Source organism: Pelodiscus sinensis, chromosome 14, assembly GCF_052426305.1.
Source record: "Pelodiscus sinensis isolate ZL-2025 chromosome 14, ASM5242630v1, whole genome shotgun sequence".
NCBI lineage: Eukaryota > Metazoa > Chordata > Testudines > Trionychidae > Pelodiscus > Pelodiscus sinensis.
In genome coordinates, this window is record NC_143065.1 from 47,072,735 (window position 1) to 47,094,868 (window position 22,134).

Sequence of the window (22,134 nt, forward strand, 5' to 3'; positions counted from 1 at the left end):
GTACGGCTGCAGCTTTTGCAGGGCCCACACCATGGCCAGGCATTCCCTCTCTACGGTCGCGTAGCTCTGCTCCCGGGGCAGCAGCTTCCTGCTCAGGTACACGATGGGGTGACGTTCCCCTTTCTCGTCCGCCTGCATCAGCACCGCCCCCAGCCCAGTGTCCGAGGCGTTGGTAAACACGATAAAGGGCTTCTCAAAGTCCGGGTTTACCAACACTGGGGTCTTGGCTAGGGCTTCCTTCAGTGCACAGAGAGCCCTCTGGCACTGCTCCGTCCAGACCACCCTGTCGGGCCCCCCCTTCCTGCACAGCTCTGTGATCGGGGCAGCGATGGAGCTGAAGTTGGGCACAAACCTCCGGTAGTATCCCGCCATCCCAATGAAAGCCTGGATCTGCTCTCTGTGAACTCATCTGCCAGCCTCCCGGCCTCCTGGCGGTTCTCTGGTCTCCGGTCCTTGAGCCACAGCCTCAGTTTGGGCGGGCATGCTTCATAGAACTGCTCCATCAGGACCAGCTTGAGCAGCTCCTCTGGGGTCTGGGCTCCGACTCCAGACACCCACTTGCGGCCGTATTGCGACAGGCGGGAGGCCAGATCCACATAGGTCTCCCGTGGCTCCTTCTGCACCCCCCGGAACCTCTTCCTGTACGTCTCGGGGGTCAGCCCGAACTTGTGCAGCAGGGCCTCCTTGACTCGGTTGTAATCCCCTGGCTGTAGGTCCTCCAGCTGACTGAGCACTCCGGCCGCCTCCTGGTTCAGTGCGGGGATGAGCTCCTGCAGCCAGTCAGCTGGGGGGACCCGTTGCAGTCCACAGGCCCTCTCAAAGGAGCTGAGGAACCCGTCTATGTCGCCCATGTCCTTCAACTGGGCCACCACGAGCCTCTCCAAGTGTCTGGCAGTCCCGGGACCCTGGGGCCCATCCACTCTTGGCACAGCCGGTGCCCTGCCGGTTCTCCGCTCTGCCATGGCCAGCTCATGCTTTTGCTGCCTCTCTCGGTCCTGCCGGTCCCTCTCTCGGTCCTCTACTTCCAATTCCTTCATCCGCAGCTGGATCTCCAGCCGCCACAGCTCCGCTGGGCTAGCTCCTGCCCTAGATGGGCTACGGCTTGCAGGCCTCCTGGGAGACGCTGTCTCATCTCTCCAGTGGGTTCCAGCGCTCCTCCCCCTCTCTGAGCCTGACACACTCTCGGGGGGGTCTGGCTGCTTCCCCTGGGGACAAGATCCTGGCCCTGTGGCTGGTCATTCTCTTCCAGCTGGGCAATCAGCTGGGCCTTGGTTGCTTTCCGCACAGGCAAGCCCCTCTCTCCGCACAGCTCCACCAGCTCTGCCTTCAAGAGTCGGGCGTAGGCCATTGGCCCGCTGGTCCCCTCGGTGCAGACTCACCAGTCTAGTGCTGCAGCGCCCCACGATTCCCAGGAACTGCTTCACTCTGTCTCCAGCATGCCTGGCTCCAGGGCTCTTGCTTCTACCGCGCCTTGTCGACACCAGTGGGTCCCCCGTCTCCTGCACCCCGAAATAGCACAAACAGACTCCACCAGTCAGTGGAATTGAGGGTGGTTTATTGCTCCTCCAGGATACAGCATAGCACAGATGTAATCTGGTTACAGGAACTGGGGCTAAGAGGCCTCAGTGCCCCCTTGAGATAGGGGAGTCCCAGCCCCCTCCCCAGCTCCTTCTCCCCTGCTTTCCAGACAGGAACTAACTCCCCCTCTCCAAGCCCTGCCCCCAGCCAGGGCAGCATCCACCTCCCTTTGTTTCTCCCCATGGGGGGTAGGCTGGTTCAACCGGTATGGTACCTTTGCATAATGAGGTTTTCCCTGCTGGATCTTGCTCCAGACAGCAGAGGTCACCACAGCCCAGCAAGTACCCCCACTACGTCACAGGCCCCTGCACCATGGGCAAGGGCTGCTCCAGCCTGGCTACTTCTGCCCATGCTGAGCAGCTGGCTCCCAGCCTGTGCGGGCTTGCAGGCTAGGGCCCAGCAGTCGGACTCCAATCCAGCCTTTCCTCTTCCAGGGTGCGTCTTTCCCCCACTTCCTCTTCCCCTGCGAGGCTGCTGACTCCCAGCCCGCAAGCCCATAGCTCCCCCTCCCATGGCTCCCCACTCCGTGCAAGGCTGGTGATGGAGCCGGCAGCCCTCCGCCCGCAGCGGTCCGACCCACAGGCAGGGGGCTGCTCCCAGGTAATGGTTAACCATTACTTGGTTACTGTCCTCATCCCTCACGTTTCCTGTGTTCTGACCGGAGGCGCTGATGCCTGGTGCTCTGCGGTATCATGTTTTAACTTGTGAATCTCAGGAGCTACTGGTGTCACACACTGATTGGCCAGCAGCCGTGACACTTTAAATAGAGGAGAGTGACAAACCAAGCAGGGTTCAAAGGGAACGCTGACCTTAGCCATCCCGACTGCTTCTGCCTGCAGCGGCCCCTCCTTGAGCGCAGGCTGTGAGGTCACTGCAGAGTTCTGTGATGTTACAGCTAAGAACCTTCTGGGCGCGCCGGGAACAAGGCAGAGAGCCACGCTGGACTCATGAACCCCCCGGTAAGAGCTCTCCTGGGGTCTCCCTCTCCCCGCCACTCCACGCTGCTGCTCCCTCTCTCTGCAGAGCCCAGAGGATGCTGCCCAAAGCAAAGACGGCTCCCCATTTCTGCTGCTTCCCCGAGCTGACGCCATTCGCTCCAAACTGATCTACACCTTCTACTTGATCGACCACCTTCAGGGGCTGAGCCACGCCATCCCCCGGCACAACATCCAGGATTTCCTCGGTGAGAGCAGCAGCAGGGCCTTGTGAGGGGGCTGCCAGGAGGAGCTGGGGTGAGCCCCCTCCCTGCCAGGCGCGCCCACGCTGCGGGGCCACCTCTGCCCCAGAGCCAGGTGCTGCCATTAACCGAGCTTTGACTCCACAGCTAGAGTGTGGAGGTGCCGGGCTGATCCGCTTTCCGCCACCTGGGCTTGGGGTGAGCTGCTCTCCCGACTCCCTCTCCGCAGCTGGGGGGGAAGCCTCAGGACAAATGGAAATGGAGGCATGTGAGGGGCTTAAACACCTTTGAGGACCTGGGCCTAAATGCCTGTTTTTCTGCCCCTGCGGCACTCCCCCAGGGGTTGCCCACTGCAGTGCAGACGGGCCAGCCATTCCCCCGCTTACTGAGACGAAACGCACTCTTGCTGTCCTGCCGGGGACTGGTCCCCACCCTGCAGGACCTCCGGGGAGCCCCAGGGAGGAGTCTGTCACTGTTCCCTGTAGATCCCAGGAAGCAGAGGAAGCTGATGCTCACAGACCATCACCAGCTGGTTCGTTTCAACATCACCCCAGTGAGGAACAGCGTCATCACCCCTGAGAAACGCCTCCGCAATCGCATCCGTGTGCGCTGCAGCCGCTGGCCCCCCTTGGCCATGTGGGCCTCCTGGGTCCTGCACAGTATCCTTGGCCGCTGCCATCGGGCCTGCTGCGCGGGCCGTGCGGGAAGCCCAGTGCTTGGGACTAGACAAAGCCCCGGAGCGCTCGCTGGCAGGGGCTGCTCTAGGTGGGAGACCCCTTTTCCATCTGCGCGCGCTGCGGTTCCAGCGGCCAGTGCTTCCCGCCGGCCGATGGAGTGGGTGGAGCACGAGCTGCTGTTGCCCAGAGGGGCGGGGGCAGGGGTCAGTGGTGAAGGGCAGGGACTGGGTCCTCTCAGGCCCCCAGCGACAGGTGGCTGGTGGTTTCTCCACACACCTTCCCTCCGACGGGGCACACAGCTCACGAGCGCCTCTGCCGGGTCGGGAACATTTCTGAGGATGCTTGAGCGGTACGGGATGCCCTGCGCCTTTGGGGGTTGTTACTTCAGCTCCAGGGCTGCTCTGGGAACTCAGGCCCCAGCCCCAGCGCCTGCCGGAATGACCCCCCGCTTCCGGCGTAGTTCTTAGCAAGACACCCCAGACACCTTCTTCAAAGGCTTCATCATCTGCCTCATCTTCCTCAACATGCTGGTTCTTATGGTCAAAAGTGGTGAGAGGGAGACAGGGCCTCCATGCGTGTGCCCGTAGTGCCAGCCTGACCCTCGGGGGCTGGCCCCTTCCGTGCCTGAGCACACAGAGCACTTGTGGGCGCAGGCCTCTGCAGCCTGTCCCCGGAGGCCGGGCCATGACTGGAGCAAGGGGGCTGCCCAGGAGAGAACCATGTGGTGCAGGCACCTGCCCATCAGATAGGCCACCAACCAGCCATCCCATGGCAACTGCTCTCCGACACTGCTGCCTGGCCATGGCAAGCCAGACGGGAGAGCTCAGAGCAGACCACCAGCCTCTGGGCTGCTGGGCCCCTGTTCCTCCCAAAGGCTCATCCCCCTGCCCAAAGTCTGGCTGGGCCCAGCTCTTTCCGCCTTTCCCAGCCCGGTTTCCCACACTGCCCCGGCTCTTCCGTCTGCAGCACCGGCAGAGGCCTGCGCCTGCTCCAGGGAGGCCACAGTCTGAGCTGGGCATGATTGAGACGGGCTGCGGGAGATCATTGCCCCAGGAGTCTCCACGAGCAAGGAGCCACAGCCAGGGCCAGAGGACGTGGCTTTGCTAAATGTTGCCACGCAGGCGCCCACCGCCACTAGCACCTTAGGAGCACATGTGGCCAGAGCACGGCCCCACAGGCCACAGCCCACAAATGCGGGGAGTTCCCGGGGCAAGACACCTAGCCCTGACTCTGGGTCCAGCCTGCCTCTGAGCAGGGCAGGCCCCTCTGGGACGGGCCACGCAGAACCATCCGCGGCACACCCCCACGTACCACTTCCCTCCCCCTCCCCCTCCCCCTCCAGCAGCTGTCTCTTGTGCTTCCCAGAGGTGATGGACAAGCTGGATGCCCGACTAGTGAGCCTGAAGCTCTCCTTAGAGGTGACCGTCTGGGTCATCCTCCTCATTTTTATCATCGAGATTTTGCTGAATTGGATCGTCAGTTTCAGGGACTTCTGGAAAAGCAGCTGGAATGTCTTTGACTTCAGCGTCACTGTAGTGGTGAGAGGAGTGCGCGGGGGCCGGGTGCGTGGGCACAGCTGGGGGCTTCTGCAGAGACTGCGGCTTTGTCCACTCCTGCTCACTAGCGCTCGCGTAGTTTGGTGCCTGGCTGCCTCTGAGCTGCCAGGGCTTTTGTGACACGCCCATCTGCCCTCGCCCATGTCCCGGCCTCCCTGCTGTCCCTTCTGCTCCCAGCTCCAGGAGTCCCAATGGCAAAATGCAGCGTATGCTGCTAATACACAAAGGCATGTCCAAGGGGCATCTCTGTCCACTCTGGGGGACATGACCCCGGCAGCCTCAGAACTCAGGGAGCAGCCCCCTGGGGTGACACTGAAGCATGATTCTGGAGGGGCTGACTCATGCTTTCTAGCATCGGGTGGCTGCTGCCACCGGCCTGGCTCACTCCTCCAGGTAGAAGGCTGCAATGCGTGGCTGGGGGGTAGTCTGAGGCCCGGGGGGGGGGGGGGGAGACAGGAAGCATGGCCTGAGCACAGGCCTCTGGCTGCCCTGTTCCCTTGGCTCACAGTCCGTGATCCCCGAGTTCCTGGGCCTGGCTGGCATAACCAACAGCATAGCCGCCATGCGGATCATCAGGGCCTTCCGCGTCCTCCGCACCTTGAAGCTCTTCTCCAAGTTCCACCAAGTCCGGGTGATTATCCTGGCAATAGCCAAGACCTTGAAGGTAGGAGGCCGGCGAGGGGGGGGCTTTGACAGGTGCAGGGCGGGGGGAGGGCTGCATGTGCGTCACCCTCCCCCTCTAGGTTACTCTCCCAGCACTCAGCCTGGCCCTGGGCACATGCCACCAGCCCGTTACAGAGCCCAGCCCCTGCCGCTCAGACACCGAGGTGAATTTAAACCCCCCAGCCCCTGGCTGCACCCGGCCCGTCTCTCCTCGCCCAGCCCTCAGTTGCTGAATATTGTCCTTACTGCGGGGTCTAATCCAGCCCCCAGCCTCCTCTCTGCTTCTCCCTGGCACAGGCCATGATCTTCATCCTGCTGCTCTTCCTGTTTTTCTTCTACGTGTTCGCCGTGTCCGGCATCTTCTTCTTCGAGAGCTACAGCCGCTCCGACCGCACAGACCTGGAGTACAGCATGTACTTCCGGTACCTCGCCCCAGCAGCCACGGCCCTGTCCCCATGCTGCGCCTGCTCCGCCCCGGGGCGGTGGGAGGCGGGTGCCCCAGGCTGGGGGATACTCTGATGCTCTACAGCTAGGTACTCATGGGTGCTGGAGGCCTAGAAGCTGCCCAGTGCTGGGCCATGTGCTAGACAGCACCTCCTGCCCCAGGGATTTCTGGCCTTGCCTGGCTTCCCCTCGAACGGCTGGGGGAGGCACTGAGGGAAGTCGTAAGGCAGGAACACAAGGCGCAGGCCACACCTGCCTGCTGCTGGCCCCTCTTTGCTGCATGCAGGCCTGCGCACCACCTGCAGGTGGCCCCTGCAGGCCTCAAAGCAGCACCTCCACCCCCTCTCTCTGCCGGCAGGGACTTCCCCAACACGCTGGTGACCCTGTTCATCCTCTTCACCATGGATCACTGGTACGCCCTGCTGCAGGACACCTGGAAGATCCCCGAGATGAGCAAGGTCATCAGCAGCCTCTACATCATCCTCTGGCTGCTGGTTGGGTCCTTCATGTTCAGGAACATCTTTGTGGCAATCACGGGTAAGGGCCCAGTGCTCCACCCCGGCTGCAGGGCCCCCTGGGGCTCGTGGCTGCCCGGCTGGCTCCCCTGCACAGCAAAAGCTGGGCCCTGCCTTGCCCTTGGCCCTGCAGGCACTGAGCGAGCGCTTCCGGGGTTGCCCCAGGTCAGGGCCCAGAGGCACTGGGGGTGTCATTTGGTCACCTGTTCCAGCTGGCTGATGCCAAGGGCTCAGCGCCCCCAGCACCGTGATGCTCCCAGGAGAGCCCCTGCTAACAGAGGGTACCACGGGCTAGCCCTGCAGGGACAAGCCCTGCTTTGAAAATAAGCCCAGGCACGGCCCTGGGCACAGCACAACGGGCACAAAGCCCAGTGTTCTATGCAGCCATGGCCCACAGAAGGGCAGCACTCCGGGGGAGCCGCCCCCCACAAGCCCCAGGGCCCCTTGGGGCTTCACCAGGCTCTTGGTTTGTCAGTGACGAATTTCCAGACCATCCGGAGCGACCTGGCGGAGGAGGTGAAGAAGATAGAGACCCAGAAGAAAGCGGATTTATTCAAAATGCAGATTCGAGATAGGTGAGTGAGGGCAGATGCCCGGCCCTGCTTGGGAACGCCCCTGGCAGCCAGGGACCACAGGCCATGCAGTCTGCCTGGGCCTGTGCCACCCGCACCTGCCCCTGAGCCCAGCGCCCAGCGCCACGTCTACACTGGCCCCTTCTTCGGAAGGGGAATGCTAATTTTGAACTTGGGAATAGGGAAATCCGCAGGGGATTAAGTAGGAATAAGAGATCCTCCGGAAAAGGGCTTTATTCCGGAGGATCGCGCCAGTCTAGACGCTTTTTTCCGGCTTTTCCCCAAGCCGGAAAAAAGCGGCGGCCATGTTTATTTAAATCCTGCAGGGGATATTTAAATCCCCCGCGGATTTCCCTATTCCCAAGTTCAAAATTAGCATGCCCCTTCCGGAGAAGGGCCAGTGTAGATGTAGCCCAGGAGACGCAGCTTGCCTGTGCCACTAGAACTCCCCGCCAGCCCAGGCACAGTCAGCAGCAAGCCGGCAGGTCACGGCTTGAGTGCCCAGCGGCCTGCCAGCCACCCCCAGTGCAAACCCACCCACACCCCGTGCTCCCTCCGGCCAGCCCACTCCCCCACAAGAGCGCTTGGTTGTGCCTCAGGACACACAACAGCTTCCCACGAGGTGCTGCGACAACACACCCTCCACTCCACAGCCACAGCCGCTTCCTGCTCCCAGTCTCTGGGCCGAGTCTGAGGGGTCCTGGGGGGGCCATGCACCGGAAAGGTTCGCCACACGCAACCCCACGTCTCAAATTTCAGCCAGCCAGCTGCAGGCTTTGTGGCAGCTGCTCTCTGCCTAGCCACTGAGCATGGCAGCCAGGAAAGGTGTGGGCTCCTCTCGGCTTCCTGGGGAAAAGATCTTTGCCTAGCGAAGTCTGCCACGTGCACCAGGCTGTGTCTACATGGCAGAGCTTTGGGGGGTAACAGAGGTATCCCGGAACCTCTGCCGGCCCAAGGACCCGGCCGCGTTTTCACAACAGTTTCCGAAAAAGCGGGCGTGTTTTCGCCCTCTGCAATCCTCAGCGTCTTGCAAGGAGATTTTTCCAAAATGTGACTCTGTAAACAGGCCACATTGGGGAAAGGCTCTTCCGAAAGACAAGCGGGAAAGGGTGCGCATGCCGCACGCCACAATTTGTGTCTTTCCCTGCCTTCTCTTTGTAGTCTAGACAGCCTGAGCTCCCCGCCTGGCTGGAGGGCCCGGCTCTGCTCCTGGCCCTCCAGTGCCACGCCAGAGACTGGCTCTGTCCTCAGTGGCTTGGTTTCCAAAGCCACTTCCTACGCCGTGTGCTGGCCACCCCTGCGTGCAGACGGAGCTGCCCTTGTTAGGAGACCGGAGCTGCCCCCCTTCTCCCTGGCCCGGCACAGATTTCAAACACAGCCGGGGCAGCAAGTTATGGGCTCAGGCACCAGGAATATTCCTGGCTCGGGGGCCCTGCTCCAGCACAGTTTGGGGCCAGGTCCGCCCTGGCCAGCCACCCCCAACAGCACAGCGGGGCTCGAGCACCTTCCTACCCGCCTGCTCTGCTGGGCGCCAGCACGTCCCTGCAGCCCTGCACCTGCGCCAAGACTACGTCTACACTGGCACTCTTTTCTGGAAATGCTTCAAATGGAACAGTTTTCCGTTATAAGTATTTCCGGAAAAAGCGCGTCTACATTGGCAGGATGTTTTTCCGCAAAAGCACTTTCCAGAAAAGTGTCCGTGGCCAATCTAGACGCGCTTTTCCGCAAAAAAGCCCCGATCGGCATTTTCGTGATTGGGGCTTTTTGCAGAAAACACTACTGTGCTGTGTCTACTGGCCCTTTTCCGGAACAGGTTTCTGGAAAAAGGACTTTTGCCCGAACGGGAGCAGCATAGTATTTCCAGAAAAGTGGCTGATTTCTTACAGTAGATCGTCAGTGCTTTTCCGGAAATTCAAGGGGCCAGTGTAGACAGCTGGCAAGTTATTCTGGAAAAACAGCTGATTTTCCAGAATAAGTGGCCAGTGTAGACACAGCCCAAGTGCCCGGGGCCAGCAGGCAGCCGCACATGGAGAACCCTTGGCTCCCCTTGCTGCCAGAGCACTGTGCCCCGCCCCTCCCCTTTCCCTCCACCCATCCCCTTCCCTCACATCCCCTTTCCCTCCAGCCCTAAACTCCCCCATCCACTCCACTCCTCCCCCCATATTGCCTTTCCCTCCTGCCCCAAACTCCATCCCAGAGCCTGCACCCCAGACTAGGGGGCTGTGTCTAGACTGGCAAGTTTTCCCGCAAAAGCAACTGCTTTTGCAGAAAAACTTGCCAGCTGTCTACAGTGGCTGCGTGAATTTCCACAAGAACACTGACTTCCTCCTGTCTGAAATCAGTGCTCCTTGCGGAAATGCTACGCTGCTCCCGTTCGGGCAAAAGTACGTTTGCGCAAAGCTTTTGCGTAAAAGGGCAGTGTCGACAGCTCAGATTGTTTTGCGCAAAAAAGCCCCGATGGCGAAAATGGAGATCGGGGCTTTTTTTGCACAAAACCGTGTCTAGATTGGCATGGACGCTTTTCTGCAAAAAGTGCTTTTGTGGAAAAGCGTCCATGCCAATCTAGATGCTCTTTTCCGCAAATGCTTTTAATGGGAAACTTTGCCGTTAAAAGCATTTTCAGAAAATCATGCCAGTCTAGACGTAGCCGGGATGTGTCTGGATAACAGGTTAACCAGGAAGCATCACCTTTACCGGACCGGAGCAGCCCTCGCCAACCCCTTTAAGTGGTAACTGATACAACGGGATTTCACACCCTGTCTCACAAACTCAGAGCCTCATGCAGACAGGGGAGGGCTCTAGGTGTTCTGCAAACCTGGCTCCCGGAACAGCCCTCACTTGAAATGCTCCTCTTGTGGGGACGCCACATTTGGCCAGCTGATCCCAGGTCCCGTCTTAGCACAGGGCATTCCCAAGGCCCTCCCTCAGGGACAGGAGGGGGTGGGGCCGTGAGGCAGGGGATGAGGAAGCTCTGTGCTCTTCCTTCCCCCACAGGGCAGCTCAACAGTTGTGTTCCTACTCTGTACAAATGGACACTCACTGCTGTAGCCTGAAGCCCAGGGACTCTCACACATTCCTTTGTCCAGGGGCAGACCTGGCGACCAGCCCGCAGGCCCTGGCTCAATGTGACTGCCGCACACGCCTATAACTCTCAATACACGCCATAGATGCCCAGGGCTGGCAGAGACCTCAGGAGTCACTGAGTCTAGCTCCCTGCCCAAAGCAGAACCAGCCCAACTCAACCAACCCAGCCAGGGCTTGGTCAAGCTGGGACTAAAACACGGCTAGGGATGGAGATTCCACCCCCGCCCTAGGGAACCCAGCCCAGCGCTTCCCCACCCGCCTAGGCTGTGTCTAGACTGGCCACTTTTTCCGGAAAAACTTGCCAGCTGTCTACACTGGCCGCTTGAATTTCCGCAAAAGCACTGACGATCTCAAGTAAGATTGTCAGTGCTTTTGAGGAAATACTATGCTGCTCCCGTTCGGGCAAAAGTCTTTTTCCGAAAAGCTTTTGCGTAAAAGGGCCAGTGTAGACAGCAGAGATTTGTTTTCCGCAAAAAAGCCCCGATTGTGAAAATGGCGATCTGGGCTTTTTTGCAGAAAAGCGTCTGTGGCTAATCTAGACGCACTTTTCCAAAAATGCTTTTAACGGAAAACTTTTCTGTTAAATGCATTTCCAGAAAGTCATGCCAGTGTAGACGTAGCCCTAGGGAAATAGTTTTTCCTAATATCCAACCTGGACCTCCCCTGCTGTAACTTGAGCCCACTGCTCCTTGTTCTGCCATCTGCCCCCACTGAGAACAGCCTCTCTCCATCCTCCTTGGAACCTCCCTTCAGGAAGTTGAAGGCTGCTCTCAAATCCCCCCTCGCTCTTCGCTTCTGCAGACTAAACAGACCCAAGTCCCTCCGCCTCTCCTCGTAGGCCAAGTGACCCAGCCCCCTCATTTTGGTTGCCCTCCACTGGACCCTCACCAGTGCGTCCACATCCTTCCTAGAGTGGGGATCCCAGAACCAGACCAATACTCCAGATGTGGCCTCACCAGAGCTGACTAAAGGGGAATAATCACTGTTCTGGACGGCCTGGCAATGCTCCGCCTATTGCACCTTAATGTGCCATTAGCCGTCTTGGCTACCAGGGCGCCCTGTGACTCAGCTCCAGCTTCTCATCCACCGGAATCCCCAGCTCCTTTCCTGCTCAACTGCTGCTCAGCCAGTCTGTCCCCAGCCTGTACCAATGCCTGGGATTCTTCCATCCCAAGGGCAGGACTCTGCACTTGTCCTTGTTGAACCTCATCAGATTTCTTGTGGCCCAATCCTCTAATCTCTCCCGGTCACTCTGGGCCCAATCCCTGCCCCCAAGCGTATCTAGCCCCCCCCAGCTCAGTGTCAGCCCCAAACCCATCCCCACCCCAGCTCATTAATGAAGATGTTGAAGCAGCCCCAGGACCAGTGTGCACGACCCTCATGTGGCCATGGACCACCAGTAACAGGACACCTAGCTACAGGTTGGGCCTCCTGGCTCTGGCACCCTTGGGACCTGTCTGGTTCCAGCTGAGGGATTTTTTCTGGCCCAGGGGAGGTAATTTCCAGCCCTTCTGCTGCCAGCTCCCTGGGGCTCCCAGCTCCAGCCGTCCAGCTGACCATGTGCCAGCTCTGGAGCTGCTTCCCCCCCCACAGCCCAGCTGAACCATGCACCAGCTCCCAAGCACCCCTGCATGCTGAGCTTCCCAGCTTCTCCCCCCCCCCCCCACCGTGCAGCCCAGCTGTGCACACCCCTTCCCCGGGCATAGCCCCAAGACACTCTCCTCCTGGAAGATCCTTGGTCCTGCCAGATCACAAATGTTTTGGATCAGAAAGTTCCAGCCCCCAACCCTGCACCCGCATCCACAGCCAAATGTGACACTCAGCCGGCCGGCAGAGTAGGAAGTTTTATTGCATCTCAGAGACACAGCATGGCCTGTGCTACCACGGGCCCTAAGAGCAGTCAGCCGTATTCCTCAAGGGGGGCTCACAGGCCCTGAACCCCCCTTCCTTGGTCTTCTAACACCACTCAACCTAGCCCAGCCAAGACTAACACCCTCCCAGCAACTGGTCACTCTGGCCCCAGGCAGCCCCGCCTCTAGCATTGTCCTCCTCTGACCCAACGCTTGTGTCACCTGGTCCCCAGGAGGTGAGAGCCACTTCCACAGTGAGTCCTGCCTGGCCCCTCTCCCCCTCATGCAGAGAGCTGGGGGGAGACTGAGGTGCACACGCCATACAGCAGTGACGGGAGCAGCACTCACTACGGCACAGGAGGCGCAGCCTGTCATGGGCATTTTACAAAAGCTCCCCCGGGGATAAGGGCTCTAGCCAGGGCAGGTTGGGCATTTTCCAACTGCCCAAGGGCGAGAGAAACGACCGCGTTGCCCTGCAGAGGCCAGTCACAGCGCTGAGCCAGCACGCTTTCACACACGTCTAGGCCGTTCCACACGCTTTGCAGGGGCCACATGGTACCACCAGCCCTGGCAGGTGCTGAGACCAATGGCCCTTCTAGTCACCGAAGCATGTGCAGGTGCCCACCAGGAGGGACACGCCCCGGCGGGGGGCTCTGAGCTTACAAGGAACTCTAGCTGGGAGCAGAGCGATAGACACACCCACACCGGGGGCGGGGGGGCTCTGTCCGTCAGCACCGGCGCTGGCTGCTGCTGGGTAAGAGCTCCCCTGCTCTGATCCTGAGTCCTGGTGCCTCCCCTCCCCTAGATCCCCCCACTGCCATGGTCTCAAGTGGCAGAGCAAGGAGCTGCCCCCCGCCCCCCGCAGGGAGTTAAAGGCTGCTACCAAGAGATGTAAAGGGTTAACTGCTTACCCAATAAGCAGCCCCTCACCTGCATGATTACTGGGAGGGGGGCTTCAGCCTAGCCAGAGCAGCCCCTCCCCCCCCATGGCACCGTGGGCCCTTCCCAGCCTGGCCAGAGCAGCTCCCCTCCTTCCCCCCGGGGGCCCTTCCCAGCCTGGCCAGAGCAGCCCCTCCCCCCCCGTGGCACCATGGGCCCTTCCCAGCCTGGCCGGAGCAGCCCCCCCCCCCGGGCCCTTCCCAGCCTGGCCAGAGCAGCTCCCCTCCTTCCCCCCGGGGGCCCTTCCCAGCCTAGCCAGAGCAGCCCCTCCCCCCCCATGGCACCGTGGGCCCTTCCCAGCCTGGCCAGAGCAGCTCCCCTCCCTCCCCCCGGGGGCCCTTCCCAGCCTGGCCAGAGCAGCCCCTCCCCCCCCATGGCACCGTGGGCCCTTCCCAGCCTGGCCAGAGCAGCTCCCCTCCTTCCCCCCGGGGGCCCTTCCCAGCCTGGCCAGAGCAGCTCCCCTCCCTCCCCCCGGGGGCCCTTCCCAGCCTGGCCAGAGCAGCCCCTCCCCCCCGTGGCACCTGGGCCCTTCCCAGCCTGGCCAGAGCAGCTCCCCTCCCTCCCCCCGGGGGCCCTTCCCAGCCTGGCCAGAGCAGCCCCTCCCCCCCGTGGCACCTGGGCCCTTCCCAGCCTGGCCAGAGCAGCTCCCCTCCCTCCCCCCGGGGGCCCTTCCCAGCCTGGCCAGAGCAGCCCCTCCCCCCCGTGGCACCTGGGCCCTTCCCAGCCTGGCCAGAGCAGCTCCCCTCCCTCCCCCCGGGGGCCCTTCCCAGCCTGGCCAGAGCAGCCCCTCCCCCACCGTGGCACCGTGGGGCCCTTCCCAGCCTGGCCGGAGCAGCCCCCCCCGGGCCCTTCCCAGCCTGGCTGGAGCAGTTCACTGCGGCAGGGGCCAGTTACACATTTGGTTGAACCGATTCACCTTCTAAGTGGATTTCCCAGCCCTAACCGGGCAAGCTGGTAAGTCCTGGCCATGGGCGAGCTGGCCCCTTGGCTGCAGCTGGCCTGGGCCCCAGCTAGAGCAGGGTTTGGAACCAGCACTGTTTCTCTCCAGCAAGCTGTTGGGTGCCTCTCTGCAGCAGGTCCCAGGAGGGGAGAGAGGAGCCGGGTCCAGGCGCAGAGGCAGCCCCTCGGGCGCAGCAGTCGGAGTACAAGGTGGTGACAAAGCAGAGCATGAAGGACTGTGAGTGCACGTGCTCTGCCCAGGGCAGGGGGAGCGTCCCTGAACAGCCAGGATGAGCTAACCCGGGGTCCCCCTCCTGGGAGCACCAGGCCAGGCCCAACTGCAGCAAGCCAGTGGCAGGAACCCAAAGGAAGGGGCGCGCCCTCCCCCCAGCAGGGCAGGAATCTCACCCCACCGGATGGGAGGGCCCCGGGGCCCGGGGGGCCTTTGCCAGACCTGAAGCTGCGGCCCTTGCCTCTGCCAGTGGACTGGGAGACGTACATCCATCAGAACCTGCAGAGCCTGGTGGAGGTGGACGAGGAAGGGCAGGTGGTGTGGCCCAGCGACTCCCTCTTCCGCTACTTGGAGCTGCTGGAGCAGCTGCAGCACAACCTGGAGGAGCGCAAGAGGCTGCAGCATTATGCAGGTGAGAGGGGTTCCTGGGCGCGCACAGACCGGCAAGGCCAGCAGCAGCCACCGTCCCCCTCCCCTCCTAGCATTTAGTCCCGGCCGCTCAGCACCTGGCCCCCACACAGCGAGCCAGGCCCCCTCCCACTGGCTCAGGGCAGGGCTGCTCAGTGCGACCAGCCAGGGCGGGACAGCCTCAGACAGAACCAGCTGCCAAGAATGGACGCCACTGCTCCAGGGGCAGCCACCTCAGGGCACCGCCCCACCGGTGCCCACGGCCCTGCACCCTCCCAGAAGCGCTCGCTGCACAGTGGCTGCTGCAGCCAGTCTCAGGATGGGCAGGGCTGGCTCTTGCCCGTCTCAGGACTGCACGGCTACCAGCTGATCACCCTTCCTTGCGGTGGGGGCCAGAGCCCTTCCTCCACCAGCAGCCAGCTCTCCCCCCTTCTCTCCTAGTCACGGCCCTGCTGAACCTGGAGGACAAGTAGGGGGCCTGGTCATGGGGCTCCCTGCCACCAGCGAGCCCTTCTCTCCTGGGAGAAGCCAGCACTGCAGAGAGCTACAGAATGGGCTGCAGGATGCCCCCCGCCCAGCTAGCCAGCCCCAGGCTCCCAGCGCTGCTCTGGGGGGCCCGAAGACCAGGGCGAGATTAAATAGGAAGGCATTGGCCCTTGCACTCTTGGCAGCCTGGGGTGATCACAGCTGCTTCAGCCTTGCACCGCCTTCCCCTGCCGTGGCTGCTCCCCTCCCTGCCCCCCTTGGGGTGCTGATCTAACTGCTTGGCTGGCCAGCCAGTACCTCGAGACCCAGCCTGGGGGCGGCACGTCCCTCAGTCGCTGCAGGAAGTGGCCAGCAGCTGCAGCCAGAGATGTGCAGCCTGGTTCTTTAGAGCAGAGTTTCCCAAGTTTATTTGGCCACAGAGCCCTTTAAAAACACTGGGGAGAACTGGTCAACCAAAAAACTGAGGGGGGGGGTGGGACGGACTGTCAAGCAAAAATACAAAAACCAAAAAGCCACCAGCCTGCCCCTAAGACGGCGGCGGCTGGCAGCCCCTTGAAAGTGGCAGCCCGGGGTGACTGCTTGGCTCGCCCAGCTTACCCGCCCCAGGAGCGGCTCGGTTCTCACAGACCCCTCACTTCCACCTCGGGGAAGCCCGCGGTTCCGTGGAGCGCTACTGGGAAGCACTTCGAGAGCTGGGCTCCAGCCAATCCCCTCCAGATGGCGTGTTCTTGCCCACTGCAGCCATGACACCTGCCAGCAGCCGGCCCAGCTCACGGGAACCCGCCCATTGCCTTCTGCAGCCAGACCAGGCTCGTCTCAGCAAGCTCCCAGGGCGCGGAGTCCCCACAGCCCCTGGGGGTCCTGCCCCGCACTGCCAATGGCCGCCTGGGGGCAGCCTCTCTGGCTAGGGGCACTGTGCCTCCAGCCTGGACAGGGCCCTGCCACCCAGCTCCGCAGCCGAGCGGCCCACGCGTCTCTCCTCTGCCTGCCAGAGGGCACTGCAGCGCCAGGGCAGGGCATGGTTCAGGCCGGTCTCCCTTTGCGCCGCCCTGCCAGTCACTGCACACAAGGGCATCTCCGAGGATCAGTCCCCTGCCTCTGCCACAATGGAGACGCACAGCCAGCCACCAGATCCCTGCCAAAACCCCAGCCTCCCCCGCAGGGAGCAGAGGCAGCAGTTTCCTGGGAAGAGCAGAGCCTTTAATTCCAAGCCATACAATTCCCACTCATAAAATCCGTTCCACGGCCGTTTAAAAGGGTAAAATGGCTCGGGAAACCCCCGTCTCTGCTGCATCTGGTCCAGCGTGATCAGCCATCGCCACCGTCACCGGCCTGCTGGGCCAGGACGCTCCTGAACGAGACAGCAATGCCAGCGCCCGCCGAGACCCTCCCGTCCAGGAGAGGCCAACAGCAGGGCAGAGCCTGCAGCTGCCAGCAGCCGCCCCGGCCAGCCCAGCGGCTCAGCCCAGGAAGCGCAAGGCAGCCATGGCTGAGAAGCCCAGCAGCATGGCAAGCACTCTGGGCAGGCGGCAGGTCGGGGAGTTCAGCTCATGAGGCAGGATCTCAAGGAAGGTGATATAGACAAAGGTCCCTGCCGCCATCCCTTCCAGCAGGCACTGGGCCATGGTGCTGCTGGGGCCTGGGTTCTGGGTCATCACAATCCCCACGGCCATGCCTAGGGGAGACATGAGGGCAAAGGTGCCAATCAGAGCCACAAAGCAGCAGGCGGAGACTCGGCTCTGGAGGAGCAGGAGCGACAGGCTGCCAGCAATCACGCTCTTGTGCACCAGGATGGCCATGCAGATCTGCAGCACCTTGGACTCCGCATCCTGCAGCCCCACGGCCAGGCCCTCGAACAGCGCGTGCACGGACAGAGACAGGAACAGGACAAAGGAGCGGAAGGACGAGTGGGCCTGGAAGGCCACAGGGAAGTGGTGAGCCCCCGTCTCCACCACCCACTCTGCAGGGTCTGCTGGCTGGGGGGGCCCCTCTGCACAGGAGAGGAGAGGGGTGGCCTCCCCCGCCTGCCGCTCGCTGCAGTCCAGGACCACGTGCTCGATTACGAGAACCAGCAGGAAGCCAACAGTCAGGACAAACTCGGGAAAGGGAAAATCCACCTGGGGAAGCAGAGAGCATGTTAGCCCAAGCACATGGCTCCGGCCCCCCAGCCAGCAGAGCAGCGACTCCCATGGGGCCCTGCAGCAGGGAGCCAAGAAGAACAGCAAGCCTGGCCCCGGGGCGAAGCCACCCCAGCCCTATGGGGGACTGAGCTGCTGGGTCCCTACCGTGATCTGCTGGCTCTGCAGCTCCTCCCGCATGTCGGCCAGAGAGTCCGGGACGATGTCCAGCAGGCAGGCAGCCAGGAAGATGCCTCCAGCCACACAACCCACAAAGCTGCGCCACCGTCCATGGGGCCCTGCTCCAGAACGGGAACAGTCAGCACCGCCGCACCCCTAGGAGACGCCCGCCGCACCCCCCTTCTGGGAGAACAGCCCCTGCCAGGAGACCCCTTATCCCACAGGGCCCTGTCTCCAGACACCCCTCCCCCCCGGCCCCACAGAGCAGGGTCGGGTCTCCAGACACCCCCCCCTCCCCACAGAGCAGGGCCGGGTCTCCAGACACCCCCCCTCCCCACAGAGCAGGGTCGGGTCTCCAGACACCCCCCCCCCCCCCACAGAGCAGGGCCGGGTCTCCAGACACCCCTCCCCCAGCCCTACAGAGCAGGGTCGGGTCTCCAGACACCCCCCTCCCCACAGAGCAGGGCCGGGTCTCCAGACACCCCCCCTCCCCACAGAGCAGGGCCGGGTCTCCAGCCACCCCCCCTCCCCACAGAGCAGGGTCGGGTCTCCAGACACCCCCCCTCCCCACAGAGCAGAGCCGGGTCTCCAGACACCCCCCCTCCCCACAGAGCAGGGCCGGGTCTCCAGACACCTCCCCTCCCGGCCCCCCAGAGCAGGGCCGGGTCTCCAGACACCCCCCCTCCCCACAGAGCAGGGCCGGGTCTCCAGACACCTCCCCCCCGCCCCCACAGAGCAGGGCCGGGTCTCCAGCCACCTCCCCCTCGCCCTCCCGGCCCCACAGAGCAGGGCCGGGTCTCCAGCCACCTCCCCCCCCGCCCCCACAGAGCAGGGCCGGGTCTCCAGCCACCTCCCCCCCCCACAGAGCAGGGCCAGGTCTCCAGACACCCCCCCCCCCGCCCCCACAGAGCAGGGTCGGGTCTCCAGACACCTCCCCCCCGCCCCCACAGAGCAGGGTCTGGTCTCCAGACACCCCCCCCCCGCCCCCACAGAGCAGGGCCGGGTCTCCAGACACCTGCCCCCCGCCCCCACAGAGCAGGGCCGGGTCTCCAGACACCCCCCCCTCCCCACAGAGCAGGGTCGGGTCTCCAGACCCCCCCCCCCCCCCCACAGAGCAGGGCCGGGTCTCCAGACACCTCCCCCCCCGCCCCCACAGAGCAGGGCCGGGTCTCCAGACACCTCCCCCCCGCCCCCACAGAGCAGGGCCCGGTCTCCAGCCACCTCCCCCCCCACAGAGCAGGGCCGGGTCTCCAGACACCTCCCCCCCCCCGCCCCCACAGAGCAGGGTCGGGTCTCCAGACACCCCCCCCCCGGCCCCACAGAGCAGGGTCTGGTCTCCAGACACCCCCCCCCCCCCCGGCCCCACAGAGCAGGGCCGGGTCTCCAGACACCTGCCCCCCCCGCCCCCACAGAGCAGGGCCGGGTCTCCAGACACCCCCCCCCCCCCCGGCCCCACAGAGCAGGGCCGGGTCTCCAGACACCCCCCCCCCCCCCCGGCCCCACAGAGCAGGGTCGGGTCTCCAGACCACCCCCCTGGCCCCACAGAGCAGGGCCGGGTCTCCAGGCACCCCACCCCCCCCGGCCCCACAGAGCAGGGCCGGGTCTCCAGGCCCCCCCCCCCCCCGGCCCCACAGAGCAGGGCCGGGTCTCCAGACACCCCCCCCCGGCCCCACAGAGCAGGGTCGGGTCTCCAGACACCCCCCCCGGCCCCACAGAGCAGGGTCGGGTCTCCAGACACCCCCGGCCCCACAGAGCAGGGTCAGGTCTCCAGACCCCCCCCCCCCACAGAGCAGGGTCGGGTCTCCAGACCCCCCCCCGGCCCCACAGAGCAGGGTCGGGTCTCCAGACACCCCCCCCCCGGCCCCACAGAGCAGGGTCGGGTCTCCAGACACCCCCCCCCCCCCGGCCCCACAGAGCAGGGTCGGGTCTCCAGACACCCCCCCCCGGCCCCACAGAGCAGGGTCGGGTCTCCAGACACCCCCCCCCCCGGCCCCACAGAGCAGGGCCGGGTCTCCAGACACCCCCCCCCGGCCCCACAGAGCAGGGCCGGGTCTCCAGACACCCCCCCGGCCCCACAGAGCAGGGCCGGGTCTCCAGACACCCCCCCCCCCGGCCCCACAGAGCAGGGCCGGGTCTCCAGACACCCCCCCCCCCCACAGAGCAGGGTCGGGTCTCCAGACACCCCCCGCCCCACAGAGCAGGGTCGGGTCTCCAGACCCCCCCCGGCCCCACAGAGCAGGGTCGGGTCTCCAGACCCCCCCCGGCCCCACAGAGCAGGGTCGGTCTCCAAACACCCCCGGCCCCACAGAGCAGGGTCTGGTCTCCAAACACCCCCCCGCCCCCACAGAGCAGGGCCGGGTCTCCAGACACCCCCCCCGGCCCCACAGAGCAGGGTCGGGTCTCCAGACACCCCCCCGGCCCCACAGAGCAGGGTCGGGTCTCCAGACACCCCCCCCCCCCCGCCCCACAGAGCAGGGTCGGGTCTCCAGGACCCCCCCCCCCCCCCCCGGCCCCACAGAGCAGGGTCGGGTCTCCAGACCCCCCCCGGCCCCACAGAGCAGGGCCGGGTCTCCAGACACCCCCCCCGGCCCCACAGAGCAGGGTCGGGTCTCCAGACACCCCCCGGCCCCACAGAGCAGGGTCGGGTCTCCAGACACCCCCCCCGGCCCCACAGAGCAGGGTCGGGTCTCCAGACACCTCCCCCCCCGGCCCCACAGAGCAGGGTCGGGTCTCCAGACACCCCCCCCCCCCGGCCCCACAGAGCAGGGTCTGGTCTCCAGACCCCCCCCCCGGCCCCACAGAGCAGGGTCGGGTCTCCAGACCCCCCCCGGCCCCACAGAGCAGGGTCGGGTCTCCAGACACCCCCCCGGCCCCACAGAGCAGGGTCGGGTCTCCAGACCCCCCCCCCCCCCGGCCCCACAGAGCAGGGTCGGGTCTCCAGACCCCCCCCCCCCCCCGGCCCCACAGAGCAGGGTCGGGTCTCCAGACACCCCCCCCCCGGCCCCACAGAGCAGGGCCGGGTCTCCAGACCCCCCCCCCGGCCCCACAGAGCAGGGTCGGGTCTCCAGACCCCCCCCGGCCCCACAGAGCAGGGTCGGGTCTCCAGACACCCCCCCGGCCCCACAGAGCAGGGTCGGGTCTCCAGACACCCCCCGGCCCCACAGAGCAGGGTCGGGTCTCCAGACACCCCCCCCCCGCCCCCACAGAGCAGGGTCGGGTCTCCAGACACCCCCCCCCCGGCCCCACAGAGCAGGGTCGGGTCTCCAGACACCCCCGGCCCCACAGAGCAGGGTCGGGTCTCCAGACACCCCCCCGCCCCCACAGAGCAGGTCTGGTCTCAGACACCCCCGGCCCCACAGAGCAGGGTCGGGTCTCCAGACACCCCCCGGCCCCACAGAGCAGGGTCGGGTCTCCAGACACCCCCCCCCCCCCCCCGGCCCCACAGAGCAGGGTCGGGTCTCCAGACACCCCCCCCGGCCCCACAGAGCAGGGTCGGGTCTCCAGACACCCCCCCCCGGCCCCACAGAGCAGGGTCGGGTCTCCAGACACCCCCCCCGGCCCCACAGAGCAGGGTCGGGTCTCCAGACCCCCCCCGGCCCCACAGAGCAGGGTCGGGTCTCCAGACCCCCCCCCGGCCCCACAGAGCAGGGTCGGGTCTCCAGACACCCCCCCCCCAGCCCCACAGAGCAGGGCCGGGTCTCCAGACACCCCCCCCCCAGCCCCACAGAGCAGGGCCGGGTCTCCAGACACCCCCCCCCGCCCCACAGAGCAGGGCCGGGTCTCCAGACACCCCCCCCCCCCAGCCCCACAGAGCAGGGCCGGGTCTCCAGACACCCCCCCCGGCCCCACAGAGCAGGGTCGGGTCTCCAGACACCCCCCCCCCCCCCGGCCCCACAGAGCAGGGTCGGGTCTCCAGACACCCCCCCCGGCCCCACAGAGCAGGGTCGGGTCTCCAGACCCCCCCCCCCCCCACAGAGCAGGGTCGGGTCTCCAGGCCCCCCCACCCCCACAGAGCAGGGTCGGGTCTCCAGACCCCCCCCGAGCCCCCGGTCGCCCCCACCCACCCGCGCCCCGCAGCCTCGCGGGGAGCAGCCCGCAGAGCAGCGGCAGCAGCAGCAGCCCGAGCAGGCAGCCCAGCTTGGCCGCCAGCAGGGACCGCATGACGCCACGAGGGCCGCGCGCCCCCGCGAGCTTTAAACCCGCTCCCGCGGGGCACGCCCCGCCCACGGATTGGCCAGAGCCGCGGGGAGGGGCGGGGCTTGCGCGCCTATTTAAACCCCAGGAGGGCCCGGGGCGGGGTGGCTTCGAGTTCGACACGGTCTGTAAAGAGCGGAGGGGGCGGAGCCTCAGGCTGTACTGGCCCCGCCCCGGGCTCCCAGCTGGCCTCCTTGCCTGCTCCTGGGGAGCTCTGGCCCCCGGGGGGCTGCAGGCTGGGGTGCGGCAGAGCTCTGGGGCTCCAGCCCCCCAAGCAGGCAGAAGCTGGGGGTGAGGCACAAGGGGCCTTTGGGCAGTGACTTGGCCCAGCTCCCCGGGCTGGTCAGGGCGGCAGGTTACTGGGCCAGCTGGCCAAAGGGGGATCCAGCAGCTAGAGCCTGTGAGACCTGCCCTCCTCCATCAGCATGGGAGCAGCCCGAGGGATTGCAGCAGCTGTGTCCGCAGCTTGCCCCCCATTGCTTCCTCTCAGACTGGCCGGTACTGGGGGCTGCAGCCGCCGCCG

At 64.8% G+C, this 22,134-nt stretch overlaps 2 protein-coding genes across 5 annotated transcripts; one reads left to right on the top strand and one right to left on the bottom strand.

The window, feature by feature from the left end:
* The first annotated feature begins 1,190 nt into the window (after positions 1-1,190).
* On the top strand, positions 1,191-15,724 carry CATSPER2 (cation channel sperm associated 2). Of its 4 annotated transcripts, none has more exons than XM_089782130.1 (13): positions 1,191-2,537; positions 2,602-2,761; positions 2,903-2,953; positions 3,241-3,414; positions 3,913-3,981; positions 4,798-4,970; positions 5,497-5,652; positions 5,949-6,073; positions 6,454-6,632; positions 7,086-7,185; positions 14,129-14,232; positions 14,477-14,638; positions 15,076-15,724. In XM_089782130.1, exons 1-13 carry the CDS (start codon positions 2,526-2,528, stop codon positions 15,105-15,107), a joined length of 1,497 nt encoding a protein of 498 aa, XP_089638256.1. In that variant the 5' UTR covers positions 1,191-2,525; the 3' UTR covers positions 15,108-15,724. The 4 variants fall into 4 exon arrangements, with proteins under 4 accessions (XP_089638256.1, XP_089638257.1, XP_075774504.1 ...); XM_089782131.1 differs by having other exon boundaries at positions 14,132-14,232; XM_075918389.2 differs by lacking the exon at positions 2,903-2,953.
* A 574-nt stretch (positions 15,725-16,298) lies between these two features.
* Positions 16,299-21,638, bottom strand: LOC102461856 (zinc transporter ZIP1-like). The gene is made up of 3 exons (XM_075918392.2): positions 21,482-21,638; positions 17,406-17,536; positions 16,299-17,237 (listed from the first exon to the last, which is right to left on the bottom strand). The coding sequence occupies exons 1-3, from the start codon at positions 21,576-21,578 to the stop codon at positions 16,581-16,583; spliced, it is 885 nt and encodes a 294-aa protein (XP_075774507.1). The 5' UTR covers positions 21,579-21,638; the 3' UTR covers positions 16,299-16,580.
* Positions 21,639-22,134: the final 496 nt, after the last annotated feature.